Consider the following 26669-nt stretch of genomic DNA (forward strand, 5'->3'; position numbering starts at 1 on the left):
ATTCATTTATTCCATTTTATCATGAACACATTTGCTACATGTGATCAATCACAATTGTAGAACTTATCAAACTTTTCTCTTTTGTTTGTTGTTTGATTCGTTATCAACATTGTTTGTTTGTTTGTTTGTTTGGTTATTTTTTTATACTAAATAAGAATAAATACAAACAAAGCCCCCAAATTGTTTTGTTTTATGGAGGAAATGAAGCAATGTGTTGTTACATTGTTGTTCACTAAAACTAAAAAACCTTTTAATTTCAGTGTATTTAATTTATATTTATAGGCACTGATTGAATTTCCATGAAATGTCCCAATAAAAAAGAGATGAAGTGCGATGTAAGCTATAAAGCACTGACATCATGCTTAGATACTCTCTGTTTAACAGTAAACTCTTTGCGTCTGATGTGTGACTGAAGACATTTTGACTTGTGAAGTTTCAAACTTCCTGTTTAAACTTTCTGCTGGTTCGTGCCTCAGATCAGACAGCACCACGGAGACACCACAGAAGAAGAAGAAGCAAAGTAGAGAGAGATAACAAGGGGAGCGCAGACTCTCAGTCATTAGGTGAATCTGGAGCATTACGTCATGTCAGAAGACACCCACCCTCCCCTTCCTCCTCATCATCATCGTTCACCCTCCTCCTCCTCCAGCGCTTCTGTGCAGCATCCGAGCTCCCTGATTGGTCCCTCGTCCAGTGGCCTATAAATCCCATTGGCTGATGGGAAGTCAGCTGCCGCGGACCTGACAGAGGACAGGAGGGAGAGAGGGAGGGATCCTTCAGATAAAAGCGCCAGCAGCAGCAGGACTCGGCCCGCCCTCATCTGGATCACCAAAACATCAGCGGACCGGAGAACCGCCCGCTTCTACCGGACTCATTCCGCCCGGGCTCTGTGGGGCTCTGTGAGGCTCTGCCCGGCTCTGTGAGGCTTTGCCCCGGGCTGTGTCTGCAGCTGCGGCTGGGAGCAGGAGAAGCAGCAGGCGGAGGAGCAAGGTGAGAACATGGGCGTCTGTCCTCACTGGAGCACGGAGCTCTGCAGGGACACCACAGTGAGACGGAGGGACGAATCATGAATCAAACCCGGGTTTAATCCCGGGTACTCACCTCAAAGTTTAGCATTTCTTTATTTTCACAAAGAAAAAGAGTCGCTGCTGCGAAACACGAGCTTTGTTCCTAAATGAGCCGAAATGCAGCTGGATGCTGATGACACTGAGTGATAAAGAGAGAAAAGATGAACGGGACTCTAATCAGTCTCTGTGTTTACCGCACTGTGCAGGGAAAGTCAACTTCAGTCTTCAGGCATTGTTAATTTTTAACTTTAAGAGTTTTAGATATAAAACATGACATCAAAACTACTTACAAAAAAATCGGGTCTCATGTGGTGTCTTTTTAAAGTTTATACAGGTGTGTTATTCTTGTCGTCTCTTGATTGTGCTACACAATCATTTTATGAAGTTTGGGTTTCGAAGCAAAAGTCCAGTTTATTCAGGGATCATGGGAACTGTAGTCTTTGCTATAAAATGAGTAGAAAGAGTGTTTTTGAAGAAACCCTGTCCCTGGCTATCCAAAGACTGTATATAAAAGATGGAAATTGTCAGGACTTCTCATTTAAAAAATGTTCCAGCAGTACAAACATGGTTGAGAGGCCTGGTTCAGTGATTTTATTTAGCCGCAGTTTCGTCTTTCAGCCCGTGAGGTTGACGCTCGGTCTGCAGTGCCTCCACATTTTTATCAACATTATTATTCCAGATGTTCTTGCAGATGTATTAATAAACTGTGTTTGCTGCTTTGATCCGTCTGCACTTTTTATGGGCTGATTGACAAAGTTTTAAGACTTGGTGTCATGGTCCCTGGTATTTTTGTTGTGTTTGTTTTTACAGTTGTTCTTTTTCCTTCTTTTTATCATCTTCCACACCTTTTATTAGTATCACCTGTTTGTTCCACCTGTATGTGTAGCTTGCTATTCCTCTTTCCTCCGGTTCCTTTTATTAGATTCGAGTTTTGTTTGTTGGATTTTGTGTTTCTTGGGGTTCTTTTGACTCCGCCCCCAGTGTTTTATTGGCGTTCAGGCTCGTGGGTTCAGTTTCAGGGTAGCAGTTTGAGTGTGGGCCAGGTGTGCAGTTTTTGTGGTGCTGCTTTAAGACTTTAGTCATTCTTTTGTTTTAATTAGGTTTGCATAATTTATTGTGTTGTGGGTGAGGTTGTTGCACCACTTAAAGTAAAAATATTTACTGGGTTTATAATGTAGATTTGATGTCATCAACAGTATTTTTGAGTCTCACTCCATCTCCTTGCATGTGTATTTTCAGTCTAATTAATTCCCTAACGATGAAACAAAACACTAATTTTTTTCGAGCTATTTAAGTTTATTACAGATATCTCGTGTAAATGTTTTACCCGTCAGTGGCAACTCTTTTCTTTAGTCAGACTGGCGTTTCAGTGTCGGGCCAGCAGCAACTACTTTCTGGCTTTTTGTGCAGATTTTAATCAAAATCCATCTATATAGTCGTCATCATCCGTCTAAAACGAAGCTCCCTCGTCTCATCTTCCTCGGGAGACGTGAACCTCTGGCATTTTGATGCAGATTCAGACAGAAAGGAGGATGACTTGACTTATTGTTGCATAATAGATTTTTCTGAATGAAAGTAGGTCAGAGAGTTTCTGCACTTCAGTCGACTTGGTTTCACATCCACAAGGTTTCCACAGCAACACCGACTCAGCTTTATGTAATCACCTCTTACCTCTTCGACTCTCAGTTAACCCTCAGGTTTATTTTCCACAGAACGACTGCAGCAACACGCTCGCAGTGATTCAGACAGGTTAATCCGTCCCTTTGTGGTTGTTTTGTGTCTCTTTGTGGTTGTAGAGCAGATGAATTTAACCGAGAGACACTGAAAAGTCCCTGCAGCAGTGCAGAAGAATTAATCAAAATGCACATTCAGTTACAGTTATGGCTTCCTGTGATTATGAAAACTAGATAATTGTGTTAAAGCAATTACTCTGATGCATTCCTTTTCACAAAGTGCTCCTGGTGTGTCCCGTGTTATAAATCAGCTGCGCCTCCTTCCTCCTTTCCTCGGTTAGTGAAGCATCACTGTCTTGGAGTTTGGGATGAGACATTGTGAGCAAGGGGGTGGGTCTGACTCTGAGACGAGCTCACACACTCGTTATGTAACAATTTCTGAGTGAAACACCATCAGCTAATATTCATACTCTAAATCACAGGTGTCGAACTCCAGGCCTCGAGAGCCGGTGTCCTGCAGGTTTTAGATGTGTCCTTGATCCAACACAGCTGATTTAAATGGCTAAATGACCTCCTCAACATGTTTTGAAGTTCTCCTGAGGCCTGGTAATGAGCTAATCATTTGATTCAGGTGTGTTGACCCAGGGTGAGATCTAAAACCTGCAGGACACCGGCCCTCAAGGCCTGGAGTTCGACACCCCTGCTCTAAATAATCCTGCTTTCTTAATCTGGAGAATGACCAAAATTTTAAAACGTGAGATGTTTCAATTCAATTTCAGTTTCAATTATAAACTGAACTTTATAATTTAATCAGACCAACCTGACTGATCCGTGAGGTCACTGGTCGAAGGAGCCGAGTGTCCATAAACTTTGATGCAACCAGATGTGCTGCCTCCTACTGGCTGTTAAAAAGAATGCAGGTTTAAGGCACTTCAAAATTAGGTTGACTATTATGACAAATCTATGGCTTTGAGGACTTCCTAAGAGCTCAAACTCGGGCCTTAGCAGGCCGTGGCAGGTTTGCTTCAGCTCAAGCCACGATGACCAACAGAGAGACAAAATGGCAAATTTTGGTAACAGTTTATTGTTATAGTAGTTAAATGTAAAAGTAGACAAGTAGTATTCAATGATATCCACTCTAGAGCTCAAATGACAGCTGATTAGCCCATTATTTGATTATTTTTTTGCAAGATTAGTACATTTACAAGCTTTATTTAAGCAATTCAATTAAAATGTATTCATATTATTTTCTTTAGTCCAAAATCACAACACCAGTCATCTTGCTGCATTATAAGAGTTAGCATCTGGCAACAGTGGGAAAGAAAAAAATCCTTCTAACAGGAAGAAACCCCTGCAAAATCCACAGTGAAGGGGGGGGGCATCAGTCTGCTGTGGCTAGGGATTGAGGGGAAGAGGACTAAAAGGTTTTTACTTTTTAAATCTCTTTTAAATCTCACATTAACCCTTACTTAACCAGTCAAGTCATTAACAGTGCATTCCTGAATGGGTTGGAGTTCTTTATAAAATTCATTACAACAATCATGCAGAGATGAGTGGGCCAACATTCCTCCACGGCGCTGTGAAAGAATCATTGCCAGTTATCTTCAATGCTTAATCATCAGTTGTTGCTGCTAAGCGTGACCCAACCAGTTATTAGGTTTAGGTGGCAATCACTTTTTCACACAGGTAATAAAAGCAGTGATGCACAGTCAGGCATGAAGCATTGTAACCTTAATTTCTGTGAAATGCTCTTCAGGCTGATTTTAAGCTTTGGGTTCATACTTAAACACGACAAGAAAGATCTCGTGTGTTGTCATTAGGATAGGAAGTTATATCAGCGTGCAGGAATGTTGCACAACATTTTTATTGTTAAATGGTAGCTGTAGTGTAATATATCTCAGGACATGTTACAAAGCAATGTAAGAGGTACTGCAACAAAGTAGTTCATTTATGGAGTAATTAAGTAAAGTAATGTATTTTTTCCTACTTTTTTGAGTTCAACCCCAACAGCATTTAGTACATTTGTAAAAAGTGAAAAACTTTACACAAAATGGGGACATTTTCTTAAAAAAAGTTAATAGATGTTCACAAAATAATAACATCAGTGAAAAGTGAGGACATTTTTTTTTAAATTGGACATTTGTTGGAACATTAGAACAAGAGTAGACCTTTTAAATCCTATCTGAGTGTTTAAACATTTGTTTAGCTAAAATCAGGCAGGTCCCGGATTGGCATTATGTTTGTGATGGTCCTTACAAAGGCAGACGTGTGTGTGTGTGTGTGTGTGTGTGTGTGTGTGTGTGTGTGTGCGTGTGTGTGTGTGTGTGTGTGTGTGTGTGTGTGTGTCACAGTTCATTAACCAGCATCTCCTGCTTTCCTCCAATCACAGCCTGTAGAGAAGGACAGTAAATGAGGCACTCACAGCTGCTTAAATAATTAATATCAGCTCATCAATATTCCATCTGCTCAACAGCAAAGGGGCGGGGGGGTGTTCAGATGTTGGAGCAGAGAGACGAACCTCCTCTGGTCTGTCACTAACCAGAAGGAGGAGGTTCAGACATTTGAACGATCTGTCAGACAAATGCTGACATGTTCTTACCGTGCTGTGTTCAGGTTTGATGCGTTCATCGCAAATTCATCAACAAACCTTTGAACTTAATGAGCGATATTTAATAATATGCTAACGAACTAGTGGCAAATCTGCCCCACCCCCCTGTGCACCTTTTGTCCCAGTAGCTCTGCTGTCTGACTCACTGCACATTATATCCTCACAAAAAGCTTATTAAAAGGCAGAAAGCCACAGACAATCATTACTGTTTGGAGTGTATTATTATGAACCAGCAGCGGACTGAAAACACGACTGACTTCCAAAGTCAGCATTTATTTGGGGTTTTATGAGAATTACTGCAAAAACAACCTGAAAGCTTAATACAGACATGAACTAACCACAGATGCTAGACTGCCCGGCTGTTATTAGAGAATCCTTTCCTTTTACTGATAATACTATTGCACATTAATTGGCTGGTATTCAGCCCAGGGCACATAGAGTGGCACAAAACTAAGATAAATTGCTAAATTAATTGTTTACACCAGCTTTTAGACTATGAAAGACAGTATCAAGAAAGAACATGGTATCAATAATATGACCAAAGAGAAATAAAATGGCATTTTCTTCTGTTTTCTCACAGGAAAGCTCATATTATCCATAAAATAATAGTGTCCTGCTAATTCATACTTATTGGTTAATCAAGAATTTTGAAAATGTTGGCACAATAACTTCAATTTATTCACAGAAGCACAATTAAATCGGTCCACAGCATGAAGGAAATTACCAGAAATAAATGTTTACCCTTCCCAAAATGTGTATTTTTGGTCTACAGCTCCATAGGACCCAAAGTTCTTTGATATAGTGAACTAACCAGAGCCCCTTGTAGTATTTCCCATGATGTTCAAGCTGATTTTCTGTGTTCATTCATCTCTCTGATGATTTTTTATTTTTTATTTTTAAATGATGTGCATGCTGCCTCAGGGGAGGACAGCAGGTAGAGGCTTATTTTGTGTCCAACCTACCAGCCGTGCTTCATATCAGCCTGCCACAGAAACACACACACTGTTTGAAGCCACTGTTTTAAAGACTCGAGTTTTTCCTTTTTGTCCTGTTTGTTTTTAAGCAGACACGACCACATTAGGAAAGGAGCGAAGAACTGGGGAGTATGAGCTGAACCTGAAAATAAGATGACTTCATAGAATGATTTCAGTACAACTGAATGATGGGCTGTATGTGAAAATTGAAGTAGCTTCCAGGTATGAAAACTGAGGCCTACATGGAAGTGTGATAATCGTGCGTTCTTTCTAAAAGCTAGCAGGCAGCTGAAAGTGTGTTCGGTATTATAGGACTCGATGGGAGGAAAAAAATTGTAATTTTCAACTTTGTTTTATTTTAATGCCATTTTAACATCTTATTTTTAATTCAGTTTTGTTTTTGCTTTTTGAAAATGTTTTGTTTTAATTAGTTTCAGTATTAATTTTAGTCTTTTAATTATTATACGGTAGTATGGATGGCATATATAAGATGGAAGATTTAGGAAAATCAGGACAGCAATTACAGTAAAAACACAACTTCCTGATAGCCGTTGACTCAGTCTTGCAGTCTCAATAAACATGCCCATCATGGCCTCATCAGGCAAGTTGGAATACATTTTTTACCAAAGTAAGAAATGCTACAACTAAGGACATTTTCTCTGTATTTTTATTTTAGTGCAGTTTTCCAAGTTTACAAAATCATTCCAGTTGAGCAAATAAATAAATAACTAGAGAATTTAAGGTTTCATATATGATAAATACAAACATTAGTCTATGTTACACACATAAAGTGCATGTGATTATATTCAGTGTGGATTTGGGACACAGTGAGAACTAACTGGACCAATCAGGGGGCGGCACTGAGGTCAATCCCTCCCCTTTGTCCTGCTATGTCACTTCCTGGCTGGTTGCCATGGCACCAGAGGCAAGGTGTCCCCATTTCCTATCCCGCTGTACGTGCGTGTGTGCGTGTGTGTGTGTGTGTGCGCGTGTGTGTGTGTGTGTGCGCGCGTGTGTGTGTGTGTGTGTGTGTGTGTGTGTGTGTGTGTGTGTGTGTGTGTGTGTGTGGGCAACAACAACATCAACAGCAGCACGGCTGTCTGGTTACATTAACAGAGGCTGTGTGTGTGTGTGTGTGTGTTCTTGTATAACTCATGTTGTGGGGACTCAACTTCTTCACATTGAGGACATTTTAATTTGAAGACCTGATTTTGGTTTCATTTTAAATTAGACCGATATATTGATGGCTCTTTTATCCTATTCTGTTCATCTCAGTGCAATGTCAGAGCTGCTACTTTGCATAAAAACACGCAAAAACAACCTCAATGGTTTCTTTGCAAACAAATGTATAAAATATAATAGAGAAAAATAATGAAGACCAGAGCTGGAACTTGTGCAATAAAACTGTAGAGTAAAACAAAGAGTACTTTAAAGTTGTGGCCCCAGTGAATGAGCGTGAGAGAGTTTAATGTCCTCAGAAGTGTTGGAAACAGGAGCGAGTGTGTGTTTTGGGATTGGCTGGTCGGCTGCAGACACACTTTGATTTGATCCTGTGTGTCACCAGGCCGCTGCCCCCTCCTCTCCTCTGCGTTGTCAGATTAATTGCTGCTGTGTGTTGATGGATGCTGCAGCATGAGTTTGACACAGTTCCTGCTAATGAAATATTTATGTTTGTTTGCGAATGTGTGTCACAAGCTGTAAACAAAACACTGGCTTAGCTAACATGATGCCGCCGACTGGTTTATTCAAGCTTCAGTTTTAGCTGATGCTTGAATAAACCACGTTCCTATTTTTTAGGAACGTGGTAGGGTAGAGAGTTATCATCTGCCACTAGTAAGTTTGGTTTACTAGTGACAAATGTACCTGTGCATAAACTGTACAGATACATTTTAATAAATGCAACTACAAATCACTCAGAGACTGAGATTACCCATAATGCACCACTGAACGACACAGGAAATCATTCCTGTACAACTCCTCCATCTAAAGCGCAGTACACAGTGTAATAGCTTTACACCCTTTATATTTACACATCCTCTACAGAGAAAATAAGAAGGGCACCTCAGTTTCAACCATATATTTTTAATTTATTTATAATTTGTATATATTTGAGCTGTTTTGTTGTATTTTGTAACTTTGTAATATATTGTATTGTTTAATTTAGGTTACTCGGTTAATGTTCTCACTTTCTCTGTGACCACGTGCTTTCCTCAGGCATCAATAAAGGATTCTGATTTTCAAGTGGCCACTAAAGGAACTGCAGCGTTGTCACTTTAAAGTTTAGTTTTTCATGCTTGGTCTGTGACGGTTCCACATTTCTGCTGTTACAACATAATCAACCCAGGTGTTTCCACTTACTCAACTTCTTTAGAGACATTTAATTAAATTCTAAGCTAGGCTAACTAATGATTAACTGTATCTGCTAGCAGCAACTTCAACAGAGTAAATTCCTTTAAAAAAAAAAAAATTCTATCCTTTACTTTTTCAGTATTTGTGTAGATGAAACTCCGACCAGCCATCTGGAGGCACGTGTCATCGCTATTTATCCTGCGCCACAGCCCAGTGCATCATGGGATCTGAAGTTCTCTCCATTCTCCTCCTCTCCCTGGTTATAGCATCAGCGTGTGCTGAAATGAGCGGGACCAGCCAAGGTAAAGATTAGGATAAAGGATGCAAATGGACATTTAATGATCCGCAGATGTTGTTTAAAGAGAGCCCTGGTGCATGTGTGTGTTCCCTCCAGGTGGCGCTGTGCTGTGCCCTCTGCAGTGTGTATGTGAGACGCGGCCGTGGTACACCCCACAGTCTGTGCATCACCAGGCCAGGACAGTCGACTGCAATGAACTCCATCTGCAGAGAGTACCAGCCAACATCTCTGCTGATACGCAGGTAACAGCCCTGCATGGATGGACCTCCATGCAGAGCCTAAAAATGAGCTTTTACAATACATTTCTTATTATGTATTATGTCTCTAGCTTGCCTTCAATTTAAAAGCCTGCTCATACAACAGTGTCATAAAAATGTAACAAAAAACAACTTTTAGGCTTAAGTGTGAAGCAGCTTGGTTCACTTATTGCTAAGAAATATTAATAAAACACTCAGACTCCTTGAGTCATGGGCTAAACAATGTGAGAAGTGGCTGTCAGTCACGGGATGCAAACCCAAAGCAAACGTTGCTCTATCCTTTTTGTGCTCTATTCGGGACCATCATTTACCCAAAACAAAGCATGAGACTTTGAGCAAGTCAGACCATAAACTCATCAGGAACATTTTTACAGTGGTAATAGAGCAGGGGAGCAATAGGCTCATTTCCCAGACTTCTATCAATTTTTCAATGGCAACCAGAGGAACCCCACCCCCCACCCTCCTTGCTGGCTGTTAGCAGGTTTAATGCATTCATGCACTTGATTCACTTTTCTGGCCTACATACCTTTCAAATCCATCACTATATATAGTGTATGGTTGTGCTCTTTTGACCCTCAGGGGTGTCTGCAGGCACACAAGGATCAGACAACACCGAACTACTTACAAAGATGACAGAGATTTATTGTGAAATTTGATTGTTACATCTGCTCTAGTTCATGAACCCAAAGAACAAGGTAGCGTCTTTCTCAGTTCATGCCTGCAGAGAGCATCGCTTTGGGATTGAATCAAAAGGAGAGTATTTTCTGTTCTTGACTAATGAGACCCTGCATACATTAACATAAACTGGGGTTCTGACTCTGACCTGACTCTAATGAGCCAGTTGAAAGACTGACCAGTCATTATGTTGTTAATATATTCTGAATGTGATTTTTCATCATTCCTTTCAGGTGCTGCTGCTGCAGAGTAACAACATCTCCTCTATAACTACTGAACTGCAGAGTCTGACCAACCTGACAGAGCTCGACCTGTCTCAGAACCACTTCACACAGGTATGCGCTTCTCGATTCTCAATATTTATCCACAGTCTTGTTGAACAGCAGGATACAGATGTCAGTAACAGCTGGATGAAAGCTTTCAGCTGCTACATATTCACACGGGGTTCGGCGCAGTGGGTAGCTCTGCATGTTTGATTTGAGATCAAATCTTTACACCAGATGCCGGATTTTGCTTACAACTTGTAACTGAAGTGAAAAAAATGTGGTTTACATTTATCTGCATCCTGGTCCAACTTGATAATCCGCTCTAAGTCAGCTTCATACCGAAATACTGTCTCTTCTTGTCTGTTCAGGTGGGCTCCATGGGCCTGTCCTCTCTTGGCCGCCTGGTGACTCTGTACCTGGAGGAGAACCACATTGAGGAGCTGGAGGACTTCTGTCTGAGGAATCTCTCCAGTCTGGAAGAGCTCTACATCAACCATAACCACATCTCTTCCATCGGACCCAAAGCCTTTGCCGGCCTCACCAACTTGCTGCGGTAATCGCCACCACCACTTCTTCTATCAAACCTCATTCTGACTGTTAACTTATCCCAGAATCTTGCAGATGACCATCAGAACTGCATATGAGATGAATAGAACCTTAAAAAGACCACCAGAGCCAGCTAAAGCCAGTACACCTTTCTCAGTGAGGACTCAGGAGGTAGAACGTGGGGGTTTCTCTGAGAACAGAATCATAGCAGACAAAATCTGAAGGCTGGATCTAGGAGTCATCCATCTCTGATGTTAACTGTCGAAGATCTGGGCCCAGCAAATGTGAAGTTGGTCGTTGTTCATGTCAAATTCACTATACCGGTAGAAGTAAGATAAATAAGATTAAAGGCAATTTAAAAAAACACCAAAGACCAATATAATCTGATCTTGAAACTTTCTAAAGGTTCACTAGGTCACTCTCAGGGACTACATCCACCCCAAAACTTTCAAAAACCTGTCATGTTGCTACCATTCAGCTTCATCTGAATTAATTCTCTATTCTCTGATGTTTCTCCTAGGCTCCACCTGAACTCCAACCATCTGGTGGCTATCGACAGTCGCTGGTTCGAGTCTCTGCCATCCCTGGAGATTCTGATGATTGGGGAAAACCCTATCCTGGGTCTTGAGGAGAAGAACTTCTTGCCTCTGTCTCGCCTCCACAGCCTGGTCCTGGCAGGAATGGGACTGGCCTCTGTTCCCTCTGCTGCTTTCTTGGGCCTTGACTACCTGGAGAGCCTCTCTTTCTACGACAACCGGCTCAGGTTCGTCAGCACAGGACCCCTAGTTTACTTTCTCTTAGCCTGTTAGACCTAGCTATAACCCTGTTATTAAGTAGACTTTCCTGTCTTAAATGCATAAAGGGCAAGAATAGAAGCAATGTGGTGACCAGAGAGCATCGAAAATGGCAACTTGTAGTTGTTGACAGATGAAATAGCCATTATCAAAGGAAAATGGTGATGTGATTGATACGAGTGGTAGTGAAGGATACTGTTGATGTAACAGGGTGGGGGGAAAGTTGTTTTAAAGGGTTCTCAGCAGTCAGAGCCTTGAATGTCCACTAATAACACACTTTTAGCTTCAAGGCGATGTACAATGATTAAATAAGGTCTCAGTTCCATAACCTTCTGCCACTGGAGCCATGGCTGAATTTCATTCTCATGGCAGGTCTGTTCCTCGCGATGCTCTGAGCGTGCTCCCAAACCTGAAGTTCCTAGACCTGAACAGGAACCCGATTGGTCGAGTCCAGCAGGGAGATTTCCAGAACCTTGAGCACCTGGAGGAACTCAGGTTGGCTGGAAAACACAAAGTAGAGATCACGTTGTTCCAAGCTGTTGGAGTTTTCTGGCTTTGTTTTTCACCTTAGGATGCTGCCACGGTTGCACGTTGTAGTAAATGCAGTGTTGTGTTTGGCTTCAGTCTGAACAACATGGAGGACCTGCTGATGGTGGAGCGAGCAGCTTTTCAAAACCTTCCAGAACTTGCCAAATTGGAGCTCTGCAACAACCCACGCCTCTCTTACATGGACCCACAGGCCTTCAGGTGAGTGTCTAACGGTCTCTGAGCCACCCCACACTGATGTTATGTTTTATTTTTACATACGTTATGTTTTTCATGAGTAAAAGTGATTTTTTTTTAGATTTTTTTTTTTTTAGATTTTGTACATTTGTAACTCCTTCAGCTGTTGTCTCCTCATCTTCTTCTTCACATTCTCCTAGTTCTTCGTCTCTTCTTTCTTTTCTATCTGTCCATATTCTTCGTTTCTTTTTCCTCATTCAATGTCTTTTGTTTTCGGTCTTCTGCCCTCAGTAACCTGCCCTCCCTCCGGACTCTCCTCCTCCATAATAACCAGCTCAGCCTCCTCTCTGGAGACCTCCTCTCCTCCCTCCATTCTCTTGAGGAGGTTTCTCTTCACTCGAACCCTCTTCGGTGCGACTGCCTCTCCTCCTGGGGGCCTCACCTTGGCAACCAATCACACCTCAAGCTGCTGGATTCCTCCATCACCATCTGCTCCTCCCCGCCTCACCTGATCGGTCAGGAGCTGCAGGAGGTGGTGGCGGTTGGATGGGGCGGAGGAGGTACCAACAGCTGCCTGCCTCACATAACTCCTCACTCCTTCCCCCCGACCATAAATGTCAGCGCAGGGCAGCCAATTACGCTGGAGTGCTGGGCAGACGCCGACCCCGCCCCTCAGTTCTATTGGGTGACGCCAAATGGTGACAAGGTGGGCAGAAACTTTTGTGTGTGTCCAAGTCCCAGAGAGAAACACAAAGCTTTGAGCATTTTCACTTCATTGATTTCAGTTAATCAGTTATCACAACAGACAGTGATTATTACACGTTACTTCCTCTTCATGCTGGACGTGGTGAATAAACTCCCCAGTGTGTCGTTCCCTCTGCATCTCCACTGTTCTGTCTGTTCCACTGTATAATTAGCGATTAGCTAATAACAGAGCTACATTAATCAAGTGCAACATTAAATTGTACTAAATGACTCACTCCAGCAGACACAGCTTCAGCGTGAGAGCATGAGACACCCTGGAAATGGGTTTAAATCACCACAGCGACTCAATCTCCTGCCATGTACATTTACAGCTTTGACATCTGTGCCCTGATAGGTCGTGGGAGTCACTTACTGTCATCGTCCTGGGTCATTTGACCCGTTTTGAGTTTTCTTGTATGTTGATGTCATTTTTGTATTATGGTTTATTTTGTTAGTCTTGAGTTTATTCTTTATTGCCTAGGTTGTCCTGTTTAGCTCCTTGGTTATTAGGTTCCCCTGAGTCTTTGTCCTCTGTGTCCCTCTCTGTGTGTCTGGGTTTGTGTGTCTTTGTGTCTTGTTTCCCTTGTCTTCCATTTCACGTTCCCCCCTCTATCCTGTTTATCCCACATTTCCCCAGCCTGTCATGTCCCTCTTGTGCTCTCTTCATTCTCTTGGCTACTTGTTCCCCTCTCGCTCTCTGTGTTTTGCCCCCTTGACTGTTCCCGTGTTCCTCTACTCGTGTTTCATCCTGTCTCCCCGGTCCGTCATGTGTTCCATGTCCTATTGTCACAGTCTACGTCTGCTGTTGTGTGTACGTGTACCCCAGCTAAAATCTTTTCTTAACCCAAAACAAGTATCTTCACATGACATGAAGCAAAAATTTTGAGCAATGGCATCTGAAATAGAATTAAAGGTTTATTTATCCAAACAATTTATCATTAAGAAAAAAAAGCTCTGGCATAAACTGAACGTACATTTAATAAAAACTGAATGTGCCCATTCCTTAACTACCTGATGTATACCATATTTAACCTAAAAAAAACGAATTAGTCAAATAAATTCATGCAATGAGTGAGAACTAAAAAAGTGCATGATCCTGTGAAGAGACACCAAAGAGTGACATTATGAATCTGCTCAGGTGAGCTCAGAGGCAGTGGCTTCACCAATCATATCAGAGGAGGGGCGTGGCCTGAGCAAGAGGAAGAAAAAGCATCGGATGTCAGATCCTGGTGCGCTGGTGATCGAACACGCAGAGCCATCAGACGCAGGTCAGTCTGAGCTGCAGGCTCAAATCCAGTTCAGTTTAAAGTGGATTTTTAATTTGGACCTTCAGTGGCATAAAAGCTGCTCTTCTCTTACAGGTGTGTACACCTGTGTGGCTTGGAACATCGAAGGAGCAGACACCAAGAGTGTCTCGGTGTTCGTAGACTCTCAGGGATATGCCGGCTCTTGGTCTGGTGGGGGGAATGACCCCAGCAGAGAAAGGACCTGGTTGGGGAACTCATCCAGTGGTGCAGGGTCTCTGGTGGTGCTCGCTAAGGTACGTTTTGTCCTTCATGTGCTATACGAACAGGTGTAGGTGTTATTAGAAATATGCTGTGAGCTCTTAATATTTTTCCAGTTCTTGCACTAATTCATCTATATCTTCTGCATCTTCTCCTTCTTATTATTCTTGCCCTTTTCAAGTTCTTCATCTTCTTCTCTTTTGTTCTTCGTCTAGCGTGTGATTTTTATCCATATTTTCATGAAGTTCTTCTTCCTCTTCTTCATGTTTGCCATCGAGTAGTTACTCCTCTTTTGTTTCTTGTTATTCTTGTTCTTCTTCTAGCTATTTGTTCTTAAAGTTGTTCTTCTAGTTTAATTATTTGTCTAGTTTTACATCAAACTTACTACTTATTTTTTTTCTACTTCTGCCAGTTTGTTACGTTATTCTTCTTCAGGTCTTCTTCTGGTCCTTTCTTCTTCTATAATTTATTCTTTTTCTAGTTCTTCAGCTTCTACTTCATCTAGTTTTTCTTCTTTACTTCTTCTGGTTATATTTTATTCTTCTAGTGCCTCCTTCTATTCTTCTGCTATTAAACTATCTAATGCTCCAGACAGTTTGTCCTCCATGAATCTGGTGATTCACTGTTTCTTGTTTCATGTGCAGGTGGTTCACGCACAGTCTGTGGTGTTGGAGTGGAAGTTATATCCCAGCGGAGGAGCTTCAGCTGTGGGTTCAAACCATCATGACATCCCCGGCCCTCTTCCCCGGTGGACCAGTGCAACCGTGCACATTGACAACCCTCAGATCAGCTACACGGCCAAGGTGAACATATCACCCAATGACATTACTGCTGGAAGTCGTGAAGCCATCACAGGAGTTTGCATTTACAGATTATTTTGACTCAGCTTTAACTAAGTTTGACGCGTGGCGTGGGAAACACGAATAATATAAACTTGCTATCAATCGCTCAACCTGTTCGGGCTCTGTCATCAACACCCTATCTTATCACACTCGGTTTACACCCAGCAGGAGGCACTCGATGGGCTAATTACATTTTCCTCTCTGCCTCCCCCTCCCCCTCCAGGTTCCAGTCGACGTGCAGGAGTACAACCTGACTCATCTCCTTCCTGCCACAGAGTACCACGTCTGCCTCACTGTCTCCTCCTCTCCTCCTCACCCCACCTCTCCTTCTTCCTCTCCTAGAACCTCCCCTACCCCTCTGTCTCCATCCTCCTCCTCCTCCCTCCCCTCTGGTCCTGTCCACACCTCCTGTCTGAACATCACCACTAAAGAGGCGGGTTTCTTAGTGGAGCTGGTGGCGTCGCGGCGCAGCAGCGTGGCACTGGCGGCCGTCATGGGCTCCATGTTCGCTTTGTCAATCATGGCGCTGCTGGTGGTGTACATGGGCCGGCGCGTGCAGCAGCACAAGTCCTGCGGCCACTCACTGAAGAAGTACATGCAGCACGCCACATCCATCCCTCTGAATGAGCTTTACCCGCCGCTCATCACGCTGTGGGAGAGCGAGACCGAGAAGGACAAAGACGACAAGGAGGAGGAAGACAGGGAGGGAGGAGCGAGGGGTGAGGAGGCAGGGGGGAGTCAGATCGACACCACAAAGACGTACATGTGGTAGCTGGAGGAGGGTGGAGGGGGAGGTTTGACAGACACTCGGGGGGGCAAGAGGACCACAGAAGTGAAGCTGTATGGATGAAAAGGGTCATGTGACTCAGCGAGGAGCCTGACAGTCAAAGAGATGACGGCGAGGTCAGGTGTGTGAACTGATTAAAGCAGCAGGACACCCATCTCAGCTTTCTTAAGGGACTTTTTTTCATGCTTCAGTCCATCTATTCCAAACCAGCTCACTCCCGCTAATCACCTCCCATCATCAGCCGTCAATCTGATCGATTTCCTTTCTTCCAGGTCACCACTTGCATTCCAGGTAGACTCAGCTGTGTAGGTGCCTTTAAAGTCAGTTCATTTATGCAGTTTAAATTGAGTTTTTCTCAAATCATCAAGCGGCAAAAGCCAAGTTATGAAAAACTGCAGTTCCTCTAGTGGCCACTTGAGGCCGGCTCCACCGGTGAGTCCGTCCCCATAGACTCCCATGTTAAAATGTCTACTTTTAGAGCAGAAATAAACATGTTTTCTGCCTGCCACAAAAAACAGTTTTGACCTGTATGGATAGTTTCCCCCTTCAATGGAACCATACAGAGGTTCTTTTTTAAAAACTCCTTCATCTGGATGATTTCAAGGCCTTAAAATTAGGGTCATGACTGTTTTGTCAAGTGTCAGAAGCACAGAGCCTGGAGCCACTTGGTGTCTATTAATCTAAACACTTTCAAAACCAAAGGAAAAAAATGTGGAGTCCAATTTTAATCACAAATTTATTTTATGTGGGATAAAAAAATTTCTGTCTGCATTTTTTCTCTCAAATCTGCTTTTTAAATAATGATAAAAGTCATCCAGTGACGTTGACATGTGTAATGACCACTAGAACCAGTCAGGAGCCCAGCAACAGTTAACTGCAGTGGTTCAGCCCAGAGGTAATTAAATAAAGAGTTGACTTTTCGATTAAAGGAACGATCTGAATACCAGAACTAAAATAATATGAAATACTATCGAGTGCACTTCAGGCCGGCCGAATGATTAAATTTTTATATTTTATCGAGTTTGAATAATCTTAGTATTACGCTGTTTTTAATATCAGCCAGGACTCGGAGAGAGTGGGGAGAAAAAACTCCTTTAAACAGGATCTGACAGGATTAGGGATGCACACTTCGACTGGCTGTGCGTGCTGGGATCTGTGCGAGGATGAAAGTGGACGTCTGGTTTGTGTTTCGTGGCTGAAGCATGAAAAGAGGATGAAAGTTTCAGTTTTGGGGGGTTTTCTTTTCTCAAAGCATCCTTCTTCTTCTGTCAAACCGGAGCAGCTGAACAGTCTGTGGGACAGATTTAACACAGACACATTAACAGGAAGTCGCTGGATTTGTTTCTCCTCAGATCGGCTTCTCAAACGGTGGGTCGGGGTCCTGTTGTTGGGCCGGCAGCTGGTTCAAACTGGGCATTTCTTCAGAGGAAAGCCCAGTGAGTCCGGATAGTTTCACCTCTGCCCCCTCCCTTCTTTCTCTCCCTGTCTCGTCTCTGTCAAGCACACTGACAGTAGCTCTACTGTTAAAAAAAACGGATTATTGTAATTTAGTTCATCTGATGAACACAAATGCAGCACTAACACTCAGCACAGTGTGCAAGATCTCACTTTAAATATCTTCAGAGACGGTTAAAGGTCCCGTATTCAGGTTCACACGTCAGCCTGATGAAAACGAGTCTGGTGCTGAACTTCACACAAACCTCTTTCACAGCAATGAAACAGATTTAGGGTTTTGTTAAAATTATCTCATTTGTAGCTTTCCGAGTGTGACAGCGATGCTCAGAAGTTCATCAGGGAGAAGAAAACGCTTTTAGAGACGCACTGATATATCCGTCTGTTATCGGCTCAGTTGACTGATGCTGGCAGATGAGATTTCTCAAAGACCAAAAACCTGTTGAGTCAGCTTATTTTAAACATTTCCTCAGAACTTCCCAACAGCAGCGTCCATGAAAGCTGTCAGAGCGTCAGTCACTGAACTCAGACACCTCGCACCCTGTTTCATGTTCTGTTTTGGTTTCATGCTAAAAAAGGTACAGGACGTAACTCTGTTGATGCTGGCTGCGTCTGCTGGTGTTGTGACCTCAGTGGGTGGCGATCTATCAGTGTTTGAATTAACAGCGGGTAATTAATGAACAGATTCTCTCGAATTCACTCCAAAAACACCTGAAAAGTCATAAATTTTTAAAAACTTATTGAATAAACTAAATGAATAAAACCAAAAACAGGACCGCAGGTCACAGCCAGAGATAAAGATGATAGGAAAACAACATTTGGAAGGTAAATACGCCAGCAAACCGAGTGCTGTGAACAACCTGCAATAGGTTTTCATACTAGAAATGACCCGACCTTAGATGACCTCTGACCGTGGTCCTGTGGAGGTTTTTGTACTCACTATTGTGGTTTGGACGAACAAACAAACCTTCAGACATGCCTTCGTGTGCTGTTTGCTCACCGCTCACAGCTTCACGTCGTGCAGCAGGTGAGAAATGGTTTGATTTGGGGCGGCTGGGGCTCAGGAGGTAGAGCGGGTCAGCTGCTAACTGGAAGGCTGGAGGTCCTTGAAGTATCCTTGGGCACAACAGTCGCCCTCAATACATCCATCAGAGTGTGAGTGTGTAACTGTTAGGTTATAGGCCTCTGGTGTGATTGAGGATAGTAGTAAGAAAGCACCATGAGCAATCAAATAGAGTATAAAATTCCAATAACCGGCTTTCCCGCCTCCTTTTAATTGAGTTCAGAGGCTTTTTTAAATGAATAAAACGAGGAAGTCAAGAGCAGGTTCACCTCCACACTCAACCTCTAAGATTACTCTAACGAAAGTAATCTACTTTAGTTACAGTATCTAAACTTGTTTCAGTGCATCAGCTTGTCTGCTATTTCTGTATTCAATGTTCAGCTAAAGGCACTCCCACTGAGTGTGGATCCTGAACCTGTGAGAGGAATTGTAACAGCAAAGATGGTGGAAGAAGTTTAAGTTATCTACTTTTCTAAAACCTTGTTTCCGTGTAAAGTCAGCCAACCTTTAAGTGTTATTCATCAGATTTTACTGGTGATTCTTTACATGCAGCTTTTATGCCACGGTGACCGTTAAAGATTGCGTTTCTTTAGATAATACTTCAGGAAAACTGCCCCAAAAGATGCCCGAGGTGTTTCTGGGTGGATGCTGAGTGGCAACATACTGCGTCTCAAACAGCTTCTTACATACTTCTAGTGCGATCTTGTCTGATATTGTTTATATAAATATAAACAATATTTATGTTTTCCAGCTGTACTTTTAGAACTTGATGTCCATCCTCTTTCAGGTCAGCTTCAAACCAAACACAAGACTCCACTTCCTGTCTGAATACAGGACCTTTAATCCTCCTGAAACCCGTCGCCGGACACACTCGTCTTCATCAGCAGCATGAATGCATAACCTTTATATATTTGACTGCATCGGGAGCAGCGCTCTGCGCACGAACACTAACGGTGACCGTGTTCTGCTGCTGTTTGTTCGCTAATGCAGAGCTGTAATCTCTTTTCTATCATGTGATGTCCTCTGGGTTTGTGGGTGACGCCGCACCGGGAGGCGGGTACTGCTGCATGCCTTTGCACTCGTGTTTAGGACTGTTTGTATAAAACCATGTCCGTGTGACAGCCTGCAAACTGCTGGAGGAGCGAGGATCCAGCGTTACGCTCCGACTCTGACCACAAACACTCTGCTTTCACCAAAAGTGACTGAAATGCAGACTTTGTGCTTAAATTCAAGAGCTTTCAGAACAAGATTACGTTCATTGTTTAGGAATTACAACCATTTTTTACACCATCCTCCAGAGGATCAAAAGTAATTTGACAAAGTAGCAATTTTTAATATAAGAATTCTTTTTCATATTTGAAAAATTAGGAAGTCTAGGAATAATGCTGTGTTTCCGTCCTTTGTTCCGTTCGTGAAGCCTTTGAATTAAAGCTGAAAGTTGCTCTTCAGTCACGTCCACTGTGGTGACGTCCAGAAACAGGAGAGGCAGATCTTGGGATTTTCTTCTCATAACTACAGGAGAGATTGTTTTGGGGGTTTTTAAGTCTCTGATCTCATAACTGTGAAGCAATAATGTAAAACTATCCAGAGGTAATTATGAGATCTTCTAATTCTAACATACAGAGCTTAATATTTCGTTTCAGTCATCTAGTTTGAGTAGCCAGACAAATAAATCAGGGGGCAGAAAATTGATCAATCGTTTTGATCGGCCAGTTTTTCTTTAATTTTTATTTCATTTTTTCCAACCTCGACGTTTCTTGTAAGAGTCAAAGTAGGATTAATATTTTTTAAGCGGTAACGAGAATTACAGAATTTCTTCAATCTGTCTCCAAGTTTGGTTTTCTTTGGTGAATGCAGAGTTTGCCTTCACTCAGATCAAATCAAATCAAATCACTTTTATTGTCACATCACATGTGCAGGCACACTGGCACAGCACATGCGAGTGAAATTCTTGTGTGCGAGCCCCACAAGCAACAGAGATGTGCAAACACAACAACACAAACGAGCAAAATACAAGAATGGCCAACCTGAAACTAATAAATATATGTACAAGATGTGAACACGATGGCTGTTTGTGCCATAAAAAATGAATTTAATAAATCCATAATCCCAAATAAACTTTGTAATAACTGATGGACCAAGACCAGACCTCAAAATTCAAGAAAGTTGAGCTGCTGTGATGGCCGCCGTGTCACATGACCAGTGGATCACAGTTTGATTGGTTTGATTTCAGACAGAGCTGATTCCCTGATGTTCCCGATCTTTAAGATGACTTATGATGCTCAGATTTTGGGGTTTGATCTTCTCGAATACTCGAACAAATGTGATTTAAATTTGTAAACTTTTATTGAGAGTCAAAAAATCAATTCTCTCACTTTTACACCTGAAACAGCAGTGGGACAGGTTCACCTCGTGTGTTGATCCTCCTACAGATCCTCAGTTTGCAGGTTTTGTTGTTCAGACTTTCAGCCAAATATTCCCTCAGCTGTCTGTCAACCAAAACACTTCAGGAACAAAAACCCAAAGGATGCTCTGGGCATTTCAAAGAGTATGAACTGTATATACAAACATCACATGCTGTTTTAAAGGTGTCTCTCTGGTTCTGCACTGTGATGATGTTCTGCTTTAAACTGAAGCCAGACTGAGATAAACTCTAAACTAAAATCTAAGATTTTAACCACAAACTCAACATTTCTGCACATTCCTGGTTTCAGATTTGTCTCCAACATGCAAAGTGATCGCTGAACATTTTTCTCTTTGACCTTCAAGCTTTTTTTCTTGGAAACTGCAAAATGCAAACCTCACTCAGTGAACCTCACTCTGAGTCTCTCAGACACAAATGTAATTTACTGCTGTTTTTTTTAACAATCTTTAAAACAGACGATTGAATCACCAAAATACCAACTGAAGCAAAAACGGCAGCCCAACACTGTGCACCACCGCCAAGGCTAAACATGCCCTCCTTTATCCATGATTTGAACCTCTGGATCCAGAAGGACATCTGGCTCTGGCTCTGGTTACTTTGTGAAATTTCCTTGAGAGCATCAAGCTGTTACCTCCCAAATTCTCCTTTGATGGATGATGTGAAATGTGCAGTTTTGTCCATTGTCCCAGTGGTAAAGAACGCCGAAAATTCCTGGCTCCGGATCTGGATCAACTCCAAAAGTTATCCAAAAGCTGAACTGTCAGTAAAGTTTAAATGCAGATCCATTGATTGTTTTTTTTAAGCAATCCAACAAACAAACAGACAAACCAGGCCAACTGTGTAACCTCCTTGATGTTTGAAACAGCAGAAACAAGAAGCAGCTCACAATAACCTTCTGTTCATATTTACAAAACCAAAATGTTTGTTTGTTTGTTTTGATTTTTGCATGCAGCTCAGGTCGCTCACCGCGAAGAAACAGGAGCTTGCTCCATTTGACGTCCCTGTTATGTTTTCCCATCAGAAGTAGGAATGTCAAAGATGTGTGTTTTCTTCATGAGCTAATCTCAGCTTCCTGACAAATGTTTTTCTATTTCTGTCAAACAACTCCTGGACTTTACTCTGTGATGGATTGGTCACCTGTCCAGGTGTACCCCACCTTCTGACCAGTGACAGCTGGGAAGGGCTCAACCCCCCTGTGACCCTGGATTAGATACATGGTTAAGTAAATGGATGGATTTGATGGGTCTTTCTACTTTTTTGTCTAAGCCCAGTTTAATGAAAATAAAATACACCTCGTGGCTGTTGCAGTTATTTTTTTAAATTCAGATGGTTAGTTATCTCCTAGTTTAACATCTCCTGGTCTCTGAATGCTTTCCTTTGTTAAACATGCGCATAAAATAAAGCCCAATAACTGTGGACATGTGGCTCCTGCTGGCTTTTGAAAATCAAAGAATCCGAATATGTTTTGGTTTTGTAAACGTGAACAGAAATCTGAACCTTTACACCTGATAGAGTTGTTGGGGGCGCCCTCTGGTGTCCATCACAGCAAACAACAAGCAGAACCAGCGACTCGTCACACAGCTGTTCTCATTAACCTCCACACTTATATCCAGGGTATTTTGTATAAAGTGCATCACTCTATATTTCAAGAATTGCTTATATTATTATTGTTATTGTTATTGTTATTATTTACTCAACACTGAGCACCAACTGTAACTAAAGATATGTGTGTGAGAGTGTGTGTGGGAGGGGAAATTATATAAATACACTTTGTCACCTCACAGCCTGCTGCCTCTTTATTGTTTATACACTTCATGATAACATTTAAGCATCTGTTTGATGAATGATCCTGGTTATGATACATACATAAACAGGAAGTGGTGTTAATTCTGCACAATTAAACAACTGAAGAAGAAGGATTCAAAGACCTCACATGTATTGTCATAGATTTTACATAGATTTTAAACATTTCCATTTGTCAAGTGTAAAATATTGATAGATGGAAATATTGACACCCAGAATGGCTAACCGAAGGCCGGACAGTCCTGATCATCAAGGACCCCCAGAAGGGACCGGTCTCCTCCAACTACCGACCAATAACCTGCCTCAGCACCACGTGGAAGCTCCTGTCAGGCATCATAGCGGCTAAGATGAACAGGCACATGGGTCAATACATGAGTGGGGCACAGAAAGGGATGGGCAAGAATACCCAAGGCGCAAAACACCAGCTACTGGTAGACCGAACAATCAGCCGAGACTGCAAGACCAGACTGACCAACCTGTGCACTGCCTGGATTGATTACAAGAAGGCCTATGACTCAATGCCCCACAGCTGGATACTGGAATGCCTAGAATTGTACAAGATCAACAGGACCCTGAGAGCCTTCATCAGGAACTCAATGGGGATGTCGCGTACAACACTAGAGGCCAACTCCAAGCCCATAACACAAGTCGCCATCAAGTGTGGGATCTACCAAGGAGATGCTCTGTCCCCACTGCTGTTCTGCATAGGCCTGAACCCCCTCAGTGAGATCATTGACAAGGCTGGCTACGGATACCGACTACGGAATGGAGCAGTTGTCAGCCACCTCCTGTACATGGATGACATCAAGCTGTATGCCAAGAGTGAACGAGACATCGATTCACTGATCCACACTACCAGGATATACAGCAATGACATTGGAATGTCGTTCGGGCTGGAGAAGTGTAGTCGGATGGTAACAAAGAGAGGGAAGGCACACTGAGGCTGTATGTAAGCGGAAAGAAGGACAGGCCCCTGCACGGTATGTACCACAGATAACAGAGGTGGCTGATATCCAGAAATCCTACCAGTGGCTGGACAAAGCTGGACTGAAAGAGCACAGAGGCACTAATCATGGCAGCACAAGAACAAGCTCTGAGCACAAGATCCATAGAGGCTGGGGTCTATCACACCAGGCAAGACCCCAGGTGCAGATGCCCCTGAGACAATCCAGCACATAACAGCAGGGTGCAAGATGCTAGCAGGCAAGGCATACATGGAACGCCATAACCAAGTGGCCGGCATAGTGTACAGGAACATCTGTGCCGAGTATAACCTGGAAGTCCCGAGGTCAAAATGGGAGATGCCCCCAAGGGTGGTGGAGAATGACCGAGCTAAGATCCTGTGGGACTTCCAGATACAGACGGACAAAATGATGGTGGCTAACCAACCGGACATAGTGGTGGTAGACAAACAGAAGAAGACGGCCGTAGTGATCGATGTAGCGGTTCCGAATGACAGCAACATCAGAAAGAAGGAACACGAGAAGCTGGAGAAATACCAAGGGCTCAGAGAAGAGCTCGAGAGGATGTGGAGGGTGAAGGTAACGGTGGTCCCCGTGGTAATCGGAGCACTAGGTGCGGTGACTCCCAAGCTAGGCGAGTGGCTCCAGCAGATCCCGGGAACAACATCGGGGATCTCTGTCCTAAGATACTGCGCATATATATATATATGTATATATGTATATATGAGTGTGTGTGTGTGTGTGTGTGTGTGTGTGTGTGTGTGTGTGTGTGTGTGTGTGTATAACTTTTGAAATCATGAGCCAGCACCCCTCCTGGCCTTGAAAACAGCACAGGATAAATCCACTCAGTATCCACTAAAATAACCTGTGAGTTTTCACTCCTGACGTTTCTTTTGTTGCGTGAAATTTGTTTTGTTATTGCATATGTCTGTTTGGTTGCTTCCTGTCACTCTCAGCTCTTTGAGATAATGTCATCCTGAACTTGTTCTTAACTGGGTCACAGTCACAGCGGCAGCGCTGTTTCTCCTGACTGTAATAAGCACGTCGGCCACACGGTGGCGCCATCAGGGCTGCACATAAAGCTCTTTTTTAAATAAACAAAACAAAGCGATCAGGAGTAACTTCTGGTTCGTTTTGGTTTGTGAAGCTTCTCCCTCAGGATGCCGAGCTGAACGCAGCGGTCTATTTGTTCTCCATCACTAACTGATTCCTCTCCTCTGGTTGCTAGGCAACACCTACATGACCTGTTGTCAAACATCATTGTTCGGCTGTTTTCTTGCTTTTGTCTCAACCAGCAGTTGTTGCCGTGAATTATGTCGCTGTGTAAAGACAGATGGCCAGACTTTTCTATACATTTTATATAGAGAGAGATAGCTCTCTCTCTCTCTCTCTCTCTCTCTACACATATACATATATATATATATATATATATATATATATATATATATATATATATATATATTTAGTCAGTCTGTTTTACTGCCTGACAGGAAGAAATTTGTGTTCTACTATTTTCAATAGGGTTAAGTTACGACAGCCAATGACGGCCTTTGAAAACAAAAATGCTGTAAAAGAAACAATCTAGGCAAACAACTCAGAAGGGTCGAAATTAAAGATTAAACTCATGAAATAAAAATGAGAAAAGCTGTATTTTATTGGATCAAGAACCAACTCACTTTACTTTTTTCATAAATGTACCAGTTTTCAGCAGTTTTCTTTTCTAAAGCTTAACTTCGTGCTCACATTCAAATTACATATGTCTTATCTAAACCTGGTAAAAGTCACATCATTTAATTCTGTTCTCTGAGGGAAAATATGCCTTTTTAAAGTACAAGGTATATGTATTAGTAAATATCTCTGCAACAGAATGGTGACCTCTACAGATGTACCCCACCTATCCCCCCACAACACTGGGATGGGCTCAGTGGATGGATGGTTAGATGAATAGGGTTTTCCTTGGTTCAGATATCAAATTGAAACATTTTAAGTCAGAGCCTGCCAGGCAGTTCATTGGGTTATCTCTGTGGAGTTTTAGATTATGATGTTATGCAATGTGAACTTGTGTTCCTATTTATCTGAAGACACTTCATATTTCTGCAATTGCATTTAGAGTAAAAATCAGGTGTCCATATAGAGAAAAGTTCAGAGAGAAAGTTCCTAATAATAAACTGCAGATCTGCAGGGCCCATCTTCTGTGTGAGAGCTTATGTAGCTCAGAAAGTCTCCAGCTAGCAAACTGACCTGAAATATTTGGTCGTGAATCCCATCCTAACCCTTTCAAAATTACACCTACACAGTTTTGTTCTGAGAAAAGTTCTCATATCACACAGCAAGAAAATGTCACATTTAGATGCGGAGAGTTCAGATTAAAGAGACACTGAGAAAAAAGGCAACTTATAACTGCAGGATGTTTTTTCTGCATTTACATTCAAAATATACTAATAATACATACTAAATAATAACACTGATTACATACTTTTTGCATACTTAACTGAAATGAATAAATTGTATAACGTAATGTAATTGTTACTTATAATATGTATGTAACTTTGTAATTTCAAAATGTTGTCACCTCTTGGCCAGGACTCCCTTGAAAAAGAGGTTTTTAATCTCAATGGGACTTTTCCTGGTTAAATAAAGGTTAATAATAATATTACTATAAATTGCAAAAAGTTATATGTAAAAGCAATTCTATATTTAATTTAATTTATTTTTTTAATTAAGCTCATTATTTTGTGTATGTATTTGTTTGTCATGTCAAATGTATTATTAGTAATAACTATATATTTCTGCTATTATTATTATTAGTAGTAGTTGTAGTAGTAGTAGTATACAAACAAAAGATTTTTTCTAATA

General features: G+C 42.1%; 1 protein-coding gene across 1 annotated transcript; it reads left to right on the forward strand.

The window, feature by feature from the left end:
• Positions 1-798: 798 nt before the first annotated feature.
• Positions 799-22817, forward strand: LOC146645847 (leucine-rich repeat neuronal protein 1). Its single transcript, XM_085394245.1, has 13 exons — positions 799-990; positions 8811-8973; positions 9066-9211; positions 10135-10236; positions 10536-10720; positions 11234-11476; positions 11880-12002; positions 12132-12254; positions 12522-12936; positions 14113-14242; positions 14336-14514; positions 15124-15282; positions 15545-22817. The coding sequence occupies exons 2-13, from the start codon at positions 8892-8894 to the stop codon at positions 16091-16093; spliced, it is 2436 nt and encodes an 811-aa protein (XP_085250371.1). The 5' UTR covers positions 799-990; positions 8811-8891; the 3' UTR covers positions 16094-22817.
• The last annotated feature ends 3852 nt before the right edge of the window (positions 22818-26669 follow it).

The sequence above is a fragment of the Rhamphochromis longiceps genome, linkage group LG20, assembly GCF_057381845.1.
Source record: "Rhamphochromis longiceps isolate RC_006_pf linkage group LG20, R_longiceps_female_GT1.1, whole genome shotgun sequence".
In the NCBI taxonomy this organism is placed as follows: Eukaryota; Metazoa; Chordata; class Actinopteri; order Cichliformes; family Cichlidae; genus Rhamphochromis; species Rhamphochromis longiceps.